Below are 12,320 nucleotides of genomic sequence, written 5' to 3'. Positions count from 1 at the left end.
TCCTAAAATTGTTCTGTGGAATTGTAGAGGTGTCAATTCTAGCACATCGGGAGGACACACCAAAGAGAAATTATGATACCAAAAAAATAGGTGTGTGCTATTCATAATGTTATTCATAATTAATAATATTTTTGTCTATTTATTTATCTTGTCTGTTTCTTTTTTAATAAAATATTATTACCAGCAGGATTTAAATTTTTTTTAAACAAATCCAAAGATTATATTATTGTTGTTATTATTTTATCTTGCATTTTAAAGAGATATTTTAATAATCTCATGGCACAGCTAATGCTCCTATTTTCTCTATAATAGCAACTTTGTGAGGTGCTTGGTCTGAAAAACATCTGACTGGTCCTAAGCTATCCAGCCATCATTCATGCCTAAGGGAGACCTAGAATTCACAGTTTCCTAGTTTCTATCCACTGTTCCTTTCCTGCTTTCTATCCACTGTTCCTTGGTTCGTACCAAACTGGTTCATGAACAACTATTTCTTTTCCTATCTCTTTTGAAAGCTTTCCTATAATATATGACCCTATATCAAAGAGAGATAAATTGGTATAATAATTAAAGCATTGAGTTAGAAATTGGAAGACCACCAATTCTAATCCTAACTTAGGCACAAAGCCAGCAAGTGACCTTGGGCTAGTCCAGGGGTCGTAACCTTAAACACCCAAAGAGCCACAAAGGTCCTAACCAGAAGCTCCCGTTCAATTCTGGAGCTGACCGGAAATCCAGTTCCCCCACCATAGTGTCTCCTCCTAGCCTTTTTCCTCTGCCGACTGGAAGTCCGATTCTTCCACCGTAGAGTCTCCTCCTAGCCAGCGTCCTTTTTCCTCTACTTGTCCTAATTGGAAGCCCTATCAATTGTGGAGCCGACTAGCAACAGGGAGCCACAGTGTAGGGATGAAAGAGCCATATGCGGCTCCAGAGCTGCGGGTTGCCAACCCCTGGGCTAGTCCCTGTCCCTCAACCCTAAGAGGAGGCAAAAGGAAGCCACTTCTGAAATCTAGCCAAGAAAACTTCAGGGACTTATCAAGGCAGTCATTAAGAATAAACATTGATTCAAAGACATCCCAGTGCGTATAATCATGTCAAATAAATTATTGCTCTAGTACATCTCCCAATGTTTGTAGATGCAAGAGCATCCAGAACTAACAAATCTGTTTTTTCTGATGGCATAATTATTAGAAAGATCTGTTCTGGGCTTTCTAGTTTCTGCTCCTGTCATAGTCATTTCTGGATTGCTTTTTAGCTTCACCAACCCCATTTCCTGCTTACTGTTGTGAGAAATGTATTTTCCAGTTCTAAGAAATCCCAGATCTTTAAAATATTGATAATGTAGTAAATACTCATTCTACAGCAAAAAAAAATCCTCAGTGGTTCCTTCTCAGAGTTCATTAAATTCTGTGCTGATCTTTTCAGTGTATTACTTTCTCAGAAGGCTGTGACATAGACCTTGGAAAGACAGAGAACTTTCCAGCTTGGCACTGAGAGCCATAACTTCAACACAGTCATTTGGAATCCCAGTTACTCATACTCATATACTTAGAAGCTCTCTGTGTTGGACTTAAGCAACTACTTGGGTTTATACCACCATGCTAGTGAAATTTCCCATAAATTATGGTGTGTTTTCTTTAGGGAAGTACTGGAAGTCTGTGAAGCCTTACATCGTGCCAGTTAGCTGTAAGCTGGCTGAAACCCAAGAGAGAGAGGAGACAGAGGCAGTCTCAGCCATGGCCTTACTTTCAGTGGATGTTGAGCAGTCTTTTCTATCAGGACATGACAGGTAAGTCCAAAATTGTAGACACTAAAAGTGTCAAATAAATTAGTGGCATGACTAGAAAATACATTAAAAGCACCATTTTCTTTCTCTTTGTTTTAAAGCCCAGGGTCTTTTGTGTAACTAATCAGTGGAATGGCTTGCCTACAGAATTTGTGTCTGCTCTAAAACTAGAGGTTTTTAAGAAGAAATTGGACAACTATTTGTCTAAAATGTTATAGAATTTCCTGCTTGAGGGGGTTGGACTAGAAGACCTCCAAGGTCCCTTCCAACACTGTTATCCTGTTAAACTTTTTAAAAACTGGAAATGCAGAGAAAAATACTACATGGGTTTGGGATTCTTGTTTCAGGTTCTTGGGAACTGGCTCACCTTTATGACTGATTGCAATATCCCACAGTCATGTGATCACAATTTGTGATATTTTTGCCAGTTTCAAGCAAAACCACCCATGGTAAGAATGTGGTTAGTTATGAACGCAGCATTGGCTTAATGCAGATTTGCTTTATAACCATGGTGATTAATGACTGTCACAAAAATTGTTACAAAATCTGGTTCAATCAAGTGGATGGATACCTCTACTTATGACTGGGAAGACCTAAGAAAACATGAAATCTACTCCCAGTTGCAATCATAAATTGAGTATTATCTGTAGCTTATTTCTTACAGTTGTATCTTATTACCACACACGCAACATTATTATTGTTTATTACTCGAGTTTTGTTAAAAGAATTGAAGATCCTGAAAAAAGAACAATTGCTATGTTACTGTTCCTAAAGTTAAATAAAGCACGTCCCCTTTAAAGCTTTTGAAAACAACAGCTAAGAGAATCATCATACATTATTTTTTTAAAAAAGAAATCTTTGCTGCACCTGGAATGTAACACTAATGTCCACTAATGTTGTAATAACTGGGTCAAAAGTTCACCAAGTAATATCTTTAGTATCAGAAGCACAAAGCAAGACAAAGCTTCATGAAAAAAGATGAACAAGTCATTCCCAGGGCTCGCTTTATTAATGTGCCAAATAATAATCCCAAATCCCAATCCAATTGGATTTTCTGTTTGGATTCTCACTATACTCTTTATGATATAGTCATACAATCCTGCAAACTTTCAATCCCTCCTTCCTCTACCCTTTATACATTTCCCCATACATTCCTTCTATGTGATATATCTAGACCTCATAAATATTAAATATTCATTGAGTAAACCATGCTCAGGCAGCAATTTTGTTACATTAATGAAGATTAATAAGATAGTTGTAAGAGGGAAGTGGAATATTTCTACTCAAGGCATGCTCAGATATTGTGTAGTCTCCTAACATGTTGCAGAAATGAATTTTAAATGAAATATTGGGTTTCACTAGGGAGTCTCCCAATGCTTTCTGAGAAATAAAAGCAGGCAAACAGTATTTGAATCTCCATTCAGAACCTTGTCGATTCACCTTATCAGTTTCAAGTCAGGGAATCTTCAGGAGTGGAACCGCAAGTGAAATCAGTGTGACTGAAGCATATGATGAAATAATCCTGCTGAATCTGTGCATGTATTGATCTTGTTAATAGCTGCATGAAAAGACATCTGGGAACCCTAATGTGTGCTTCCTTGAATTTCATGATGAAATAAAGATGAAATATAAATACATAATTATATGTAGTTATGTGCTTTTCAGCCAAAAAGGCCCCTAGAGGAATTTGCAAAAATCAATAGGATAATTTATATCCTCAGGATTGCACACAATAATTGCATTTGACATAATTTCATTTTCATTTAGAGATAATACAATTAATGAAATATACTATGATTTCCTTATGTATACATAAGGTAAAGGTAAAGGTTCCCCTCGCACATACGTGCTAGTCGTTGTCGAATCTAGGGGGCGGTGCTCATCTCCGTTTCAAAGCCGAAGAGCCAGCGCTGTCCAAAGACGTCTCCGTGGTCATGTGCCTGTCAATGCCAAAGGCGCACGGAACGTTGTTACCTTCCCACCAAAGGTGGTCCCTATTTTTTCTACTTGCATTATTATGTGCTTTCGAAATTGCTAGGTTGGCAGAAGCTGGGACAAGTAATGGGAGCGCACCCCATTACACAGCAGCACTAGGGATTCGAACTGCCGAGCGGCCAACCTTTCGATCAACAAGCTCAACGTCCTAGCCCCTGAGCCCTTAGTGTATACATATTTCTTAGCAAATTTTAGTAAGAGTTTTTGTTTAGCTTTTATGGACGTATGTGACTTGAGATTTTCTTATTTGTCATCTCTGACTTAAGTCATTTACAAAATAAACTAAACCTATGATAAGAACCAAAAATATGGCAGACATTTTTGACAGTTTTTTTTTAAGTAGACAAGTATCTTTAGTAACTAAGTAATTAAGTAGATAAGAGCAGGATAAAAGTGGCACTGTAACTTATGATGTTGTCCTATACAAAAAGAAAAAAAGAAAAAGGAGGAAGTTCCAGGATTATTTTACACTGATCAAAAATATTAATGCTTGTGCAATATATTGGCCAAAACCAGGAGTTGTCTTTCTATGAATAAGGCAAATAATTCCTTTTTTAAAATGAAATGGGATTAATGAATAACAAAGGAGAGTTCATTTCCCCTGCTTGTCAGCTGTTGTTTCACATTGACCAAATGTGGGCTGACTTGGACATGAATTTAACAATTCTATAAAATGAAAGAAAAACTGCCAACTCACTTTGCCAATCAAGTATTTCCACATGATGTGTGAATAGTTCAATGCACAGAGCAGTCTCTCTTTCTCTGTCTCTGTCTCTACTTCTATCTCTCTCCCATCCATCCCTTTGTTTCTCTTTCTTTCTCTCTCTTCCCCTCCTTCCCTCCTCCCTTTTTCTTGTTCTCTAATCACTCAGAAAAGTTTTACAGTGTCTCTGTAAAAAAAGAAAAAAGACATTATACACTTCTTACTTTTATTCAAGCCAAATGCTTTTGGCAGTTCTGCAGAACAAGGAAGAGTCCAAATGGAATAGAATTGGACTGAATCCATTGAGTGAAAGAAAGGAGAATAAGGAGTCAAAAACAACAAAATCCTTTACAAATGATTTGCTTTGAATGTTATGAAAAGAAAGGTGTGGATCTATTGAAAAAAACTTTTTGTGTAAGACACCTAGCAGAGTGGCTTTCTGATCCTAATTACTTGGACAGATAAATTTGGCTGCAAATGGCACATAAACCAACTGTTATCTTTAATCCCCAAGATCCAGCAAGTTTTTTGCCCTAGTCTAAGTATGTTCATCATGAGCTTGCAACAGTAGAATTTGCTTGTAAAGTATTGAGTTGCCAAAGTTTTAAATGAATTTAAAATGAATTTAAAATGAATTCCATAAAAGATTCTGTTGGAATAAATTTGAATGTTTCATTCCCAGAGAGTCTATGCCAAAATGGATGTTAGAAAATAAATAAATTTCTGCAAGTATAATCCTTCCCTGGGGTGGGGTATGGGAGAATGGAGAAATCCACATCAGGCTGACACACTTCTATGAGTTGTCAGAAAATTTCTTCCATACTGATAGAAGAGAATAGTTGAATAGTGGGGTCCTTGGTACTCTCTGAGCTTGGTACTCTCTGAGAGACTAATGCAATGCCCAGAATCTGTAGCATTTCCGTGCATGCAACTTAAAGTATGGATTGGGTACATTGATGGCACCTTTGTTATAATAAAAAAGGACAAACTCGAGAACACACAAAAAACCATCAGCAGCATCTTCAAAGAAATAAAATTCTATAGGAAAAAAGAAAACAATAACATACTACCCTTCCTTATAGGCTCATCCCAGAGGCATTGAGAGCAAATTCGAAAGACAAATCTATCATAAAACTACCCACACCAACCAAGTGCTCCACTACGAAAGCAACAATTCAGTCTTCCATAAGAGCATTACATGAACACCAGAAAAAGGAAACAGATCATCTACATATCTTCCAATAAAATGGATATTCATGCAACTCCATTAAAAAGTGCCTGACCACTCAACCCAGTAGAGTACAACTAACATAAGCTGTGAAAAGGATAACACTGCCATACCTCAAAACATCTCAGAAACCACCAACAGACTATTACAACCACATGGCATTATCATAGCACCCAAACAAAAGCATCCTAAGTCAATGTAAAGACCCAGCAAGCCTACAAGAAAAAACCAGGAGTCATTTACAACATACAGTGTAACAATTCCCACAGCTACCATGTGGGAGAAATAGACTAAAGACTAGAAATGCACATCCATGCAGACCAGTCAGAAGATCTGATTAACTCCTTAATTTCATAATAAATGGACAGACTTATCCAAAGTTTCAACTGGGAAATTGAAAAATCTAGACCAAACCAAGCTCCAAAAGGCTAGAGAATTCTGGAAAGACTGGCACCCAGACAAATCAACAGGCACTCAGAGATTTATTTTATTTATTTTTATTTTTGTCAAGCATTTATTTTATGACAGATATAAGTGTAAACATAATTATAAATACATAAAAAGGATAAGAATAAAAGAAAACATTAGGATAGGATGGTAAGCATGCTGGTGCGCTTATGTATGCCCCTTCAGACCTCTGAGGAATGGGGTGAAGTAGACAGTAGGGGATTTGGGGAAGAAACCATAGAGTCAGGTAGTGTAGTCTATGTTATTCTAGGCGTTGACAACTTTGTTACTGAAATTGTATTTTTGGCAGTCTAGTTTGGATTGGTTTAGCATGAGTTTGTGTGCTCTTGTATTGTTTTGATTGAAACTGAAATATTCATTGGCTGGTAGGTCATTGTAGCAGATGATTTTATGTACTATGCTTAGGTCAGACGGAAGACAGTGAAGTTCTAAGTTGTCTAAGCCCAAAATTTCGAGTCTGATGGCATAAGGTATTTTATTGCGAGCAGAGAAGTGGAGGACTCTTCTCTTGAAATATCTCTGGACTCTTTCTATTGTATTAATGTTTGATATGCAGTACGGGTTCCATACAGATGAGCTGTATTTAAGAATTGGTCTGGCAAAAGTTTTGTATTCCCTAGTTTGCAGTTCAATATTACGAGAGAAGAAGCTATGCAAGATTAGGTTAACAACTCTTAATGCTTTTTTAGCAATGCTGTTACAGTGAGCTCTGGCATTTAGATCATTTGAAATGAGTACTCCAAGGTCTTTGACAGACCTTGTCATCTGACAAGGGTCATCTGACAAGGGTCATCTGTTAGGTAGTCTGTATCCATTCAGCTTGCATTTTGTGTTCTGATTTTTTTTGCCAATGTGTAAGACAGAGCATTTGTTGGTTGAGATTTGGAGTTGCCAATTGTTTGACCATTATAACACATAAAAGGTAAAGGTAAAGGTTCCCCTTGCACATATGTGCTAGTCGTTGCTGACTCTAGGGTGCGGTGCTCATCTCCGTTTCAAAGCTGAAGAGCCAGCGCTACCTGAAGACGTTTCCATGGTCATGTGGCCGGCATGACTCAACGCCAAAGGCGCACAGAACGCTGTTACCTTCCCACCAAAGGCAGTCCCTATTTTTTCTACTTGCATTTTTATGTGCTTTCGAAACTGCTAGGTTGGCAGAAGCTGGGATAAGTAATGGGAGCTGACCCCGTTTCATGGCAGCACTGGGGATTCGAACCGCTGAGCTGCCGACCTTTCAATCGACAAGCTCAACATCCTAGCCCCTGAGCCACCGCATCCCAGATTATAACACATAGTTAAATTCTTTTTGTAGAGTAGCAGCATTGTCAGTGGTGTTGAATAGTTTTACATCATCCACAAACAGAACGCAGTTGCTTATAATATGATTGCAAAGGTCATATAAAGTATAAAGGGTGTGGGTCCTAAAATGCTGCCTTGGGGGACACCACTATTAACAGGTGCAGGGTTAGATAAGGCATTCCCTATTTTGACTACTATCGCAGTCTAAGTGGAACGCAGCTATCCACTTATGCAGGATTAAGTGGAACACAGCTATCCACTTATGCAGGAATCCAGAAATGCCATAAGATTTTAATTTTAGAATTAGCTTGGCGTGTACTACTGAATCGAAGGCTTTACAGAAGTCTATATAAATTGCATCTATTGATTTACCCTGGTCGAGTTTTGAAGTCCATATGTTTTTGCAATATAATAGTTGCAGATTGCAGAACAAATTTTTTCTAAAGCCAAATCATTTGTTAGAGAGTAGGTTGTTAGTCTCTAAGTAGAGGGTAATGGATTGGTTTATAATTGATTCCATGACTTTGCAGGTGACACAACATAATGAGATTGGTTTGTAATTATCAAGTAGGCTGGGGTAAACAACATCTTTATCATTTCAAAGAAACAACCAAAAAGGAAAAAGGAAAAAAACATACCTAAACACTATTCACCAGTAATCAACACCCAGATGAGCAGAAATTAACATCTAAGATTAACATTAGAACAACAATCAGAAGCAAACAATATGCCAATCAAAGAACTATCAACTCAGACAAACAAACTAATAGTAAATAACGGTCCAGTCAAGGAATCATCAAAACTACTGCCACCAACACTGACAGAGCAAGCCACTAGTATATAAAATGAGAGAAAATCTCACTCATTGATGAGGTTACCTAGTTTGGTAATGAAAGCTCTTCAAGAAAACAACCAAGGTCAGAGAACACCAAGAATCATGATTTCTTCCATATTTCCATATTTAAAATGTCTTTCTCTTTTAAAAAGCTTTAATTCTTTAGAGAGGATTCTAATTTTTATAGGCTTGGGAGTGGGCCCAGTTTTGATATTTTGTATGTATTTTTAATTCTGGAAGATAGTAAAAAAATTGCAGAAAGGATATCTGCTTCTAGAAATATATATTTCTCTGGTGATTAAATGATCTATTCATTCCCACTTAAGAGCTTCCATTTCAATAATATTATGTAGCTTTAACAGTAAACAATAAGATGGGAAGATGTTAGTTTGTTTAAGAATATTATGTAAACCTATGATGGAATATATTTAGACCATTCAGTAATATTTTATATTGGAAATTTTGATCGTACTTCTACTCATATAAATTAAAATTCTACATAATTTTTCCTGGTCTTACTGGAAAATATAAATATATTGCACATGTGGGAATGTATATTTGAAGTACTAAATGTCACCTTAGCCCTCAGTTTTCTTACTGAAAATTAACTGCAAAGGAGTACATTTATGAAAACACAATTCAGTAAAATCTCTCTTAATTTTTAAATACTCTAGAAATCTCTTACAAGACACACAAATACATGTCATTTTACAGAACTCTATAAATTTGATTAATTTTTCCTATTCCCTATATTGATATTGTAAACATGTCAGTATTCTGAAAATGTGGTCTGAAGACCCAAGATCCACTGAAGGATCTGCAAAAATATCATTTGCCAGATATTGAAAATATATGCAAACTTTAAAACCATATAACTGTTCTCATTATTATTTTTTATTTGTTAAAAATATAGTGATTTTTATGAAAATCTTTTTATTCATGATAATAGCTAATAGTTTAATAGTTATTTTACATGATTTAATAAACATCTAATGGATGCATTAAATTTAATATTTAATAGAAGTATCAATAAATATAACCCATACAAACGAAAGCCGTTTGCATGCTGCATAATTTTTTTAAAATAGGAAGAAGTTTTGAGAGCAAAAAGTTTAAGAAACATTGATGAACATGATACTGAATCTGAAATCATTGATAATGATAAAGTGTGAAGATGAATTGGAAATGTGTACAAAAATTTTCACAGGATAGACTTCCATGACAGATCATTTGTGAGTGCCTATCCCTTTCTCAACACCATAAATCATCTTATTTAGCTTTTATTTTTTCATCCAAGTTCAACAATAAGATTATGTTGCAATAAATGATACATTAAAATTAATACTAAACAGCATTCAAACTAAACGGGGACAATATTTTTATACAAATGGTACAAAGTGATTTATATCCTTTAAATAAAAGACATTTTTTTCTTGGAACAGAATTTACACAAGGAGGAGAATTTTAATCCAGGTTGTAAGTAATCATAAGAAAGGAAGACAAAAATAGCAATTGTAAGGTTTTTTGAATTTAGATTCAGACATGAAACATCTTTAATTGTGTTCTTTTAGAATGCAATGCTTACTATAATTTAGGGCTCAGTAAACCTAATTTTTCTGGTGAAATAAAGCCAAATTTTGGAATAGCAAAAATAAAATGTAATTAGCTTGGCATATCAAATTACAGGATTTAAACTAATTAGTGGCTGACATATTTTGAGAGTGTCCTAATCAGCTATCCTTTCCACTTAACTTGATTTGCTAAGATTTTAAATAAAGCTGCTACCTCCCTCATCCTATTAACAGAGTGGGCTTATTTGTTTGTTGTTTTGCTTTATTTATATAATAGAGCAGAAAGGAAGGAAGGAAGGAAGGAAGGAAGGAAGGAAGGAAGGAAGGAAGGAAGGAAGGAAGGAAGGAAGGAAGGAAGACAAAAATATTAAAGAATAACCAAAAAAATTACTGTTTCTCCTTTTTCTCGGCTTGTCATGCATATATAGATGCATATTTTATATGAAATTTTATATAATATTTAAAAAATGTTTACATTTCCTTGACAATATCCATATATAATTTAAACTGATGGACAATTTACCCACAAATTGCTAATAATTGCTAATAAATAATTGCTAATAATCACATCAAATACCTGTACAATTAGCACAGGGGCCCCCCAAGGCTGTGTGCTCTCCCCACTTCTCTTCTCTCTGTATACCAATGACTGCATCTCCAATGATCCATTTGTTAAGCTACTGAAGTTCGCAGATGACACAACAGTGATTGGTCTCATTCGAGACAATGACGAATCCGCATATAGACGAGAGGTCGAACGACTAGCCTTGTGGTGCAACCAAAACAATCTGGAACTGAACACACTCAAAACCGTAGAAATGGTGGTAGACTTTAGGAAAAACCCTTCCATACTTCCACCTCTCACAATACTTGACAACACAGTATCAACAGTAGAAACCTTCAAATTTCTGGGTTCTATCATATCGCAAGATCTCAAATGGACAGCTAACATCAAAAACATCATTAAAAAAGGACAACAAAGAATGTTCTTTCTGCGCCAACTCAGTAAGCTCAAACTGCCCAAGGAGCTGCTGATCCAGTTCTACAGAGGAATTATTGAGTCTGTCATTTGCACCTCTATAACTGTCTGGTTCGGTTCTGCAACCCAACAAGAAAAACACAGACTTCAGAGGATAATTAGAACTGCAGAAAAAATAATTGCTACCAACTTGCCTTCCATTGAGGACCTGTATACTGCACGAATCAAGAAGAGAGCCGTGAAAATATTTGCAGATCCCTCGCATCCTGGACATAAACTGTTTCAACTCCTACCCTCAAAACGACGCTATAGAGCACTGCACACCAGAACAACTAGACACAAGAACAGTTTTTTCCCGAAGGCCATCACTCTGCTAAACAAATAATTCCCTCAACACTGTCAGACTATTTACTGAATCTGCACTACTATTAATCGTTTCATAGTTCCCATCACCAATCTCTTTCCACTTATGACTGTATGACTATAACTTGTTGCTGGCAATCCTTATGATTTATATTGATATATTGATCATCAATTGTGTTGTAAATGTTGTACCTTGATGAACGTATCTTTTCTTTTATGTACACTGAGAGCATATGCACCAAGACAAATTCCTTGTGTGTCCAATCACACTTGGCCAATAAAATTCTATTCTATTCTATAATAACAATTACTATTGCTGTTGGGTTCATGGGTTCTTTCAGTTGCTGTAATCAGTGTGTGTCCTGGCATAAATATGTTGGTCAAGCTGGTAGAAATTCAGATTGATTATTTCATTTCCCCACCTTATTTATTCATTATATTTACAAAAACTGAATGGTGGATTACAGTTGAGAGGACACATTTGAATCAGGTAACATGGAATTCAGAAAAATCAATAAATTCTCACACCTGGAGTAAAAGATTTATTCATCATGTTGAATTAGTCAGCAGAAACAAAGTGGCCTGAGTTTTGAATGATCTATTGCTGTAGTCTGATGTCTGCTATCAAGTCTCCCCTAATCCTTCTTTTCATTAAACTAGACATACCGGATTCCTTCGTCATATGTTTTAGTCTCCAGTCCCCTAATCATCTTTGTTGACCTTCTCTGCACTCTTTCTAGAGTCTCAGCATCTTTTTTACACCGTGGCAACCAAAACTGAATATGGCCTTACATAAAGTGGTATTAACACTTCACGTGATCTTGATTCTATCCCTCTGTTTATGCAGCCCAGAACTGTGTTGGCTTTTTTGGCAGCTGCTGCACACTGCTGGCTCATATCTAAATGGTTGTCCACTAGGACTCCAAGATCCCTTTCACAGGTACTACTATTGAGTGAGGTACCACATATACTTTATCTGTGCATTTTGTTTTTCTTGCCTAAATGTTACTTTTTTCACCATTGAATTTTATTTTGTTAGATAGCGCCCAATATTCAAGTCTGTCAAGATCCTTCTGTATCTTAAACCTATCTTCTG

The 12,320-nt window shown here is 36.2% G+C and overlaps 2 protein-coding genes across 2 annotated transcripts in view; one reads left to right on the top strand and one right to left on the bottom strand.

The window, feature by feature from the left end:
• TWIST1 (twist family bHLH transcription factor 1) overlaps positions 1-12,320 on the bottom strand; it is a 121,156-nt gene that overhangs the window by 23,871 nt on the left and 84,965 nt on the right. The window lies entirely within an intron of this gene.
• Positions 1-12,320, top strand: part of LOC131197194 (histone deacetylase 5-like) — a 105,653-nt gene that overhangs the window by 80,926 nt on the left and 12,407 nt on the right. The window contains exon 6 of the mRNA XM_058180938.1: positions 1,639-1,786. Within this exon, the coding sequence (XP_058036921.1) occupies positions 1,639-1,786 (148 nt within the window). The remainder of the gene's footprint in view (positions 1-1,638; positions 1,787-12,320) is intronic.

The sequence above is a fragment of the Ahaetulla prasina genome, chromosome 4 (assembly GCF_028640845.1).
Source record: "Ahaetulla prasina isolate Xishuangbanna chromosome 4, ASM2864084v1, whole genome shotgun sequence".
Lineage (NCBI taxonomy): Eukaryota > Metazoa > Chordata > Lepidosauria > Squamata > Colubridae > Ahaetulla > Ahaetulla prasina.
Note: the sequence above shows the minus strand (reverse complement) of the source record. Positions and strands in the feature narration are given on the sequence as shown.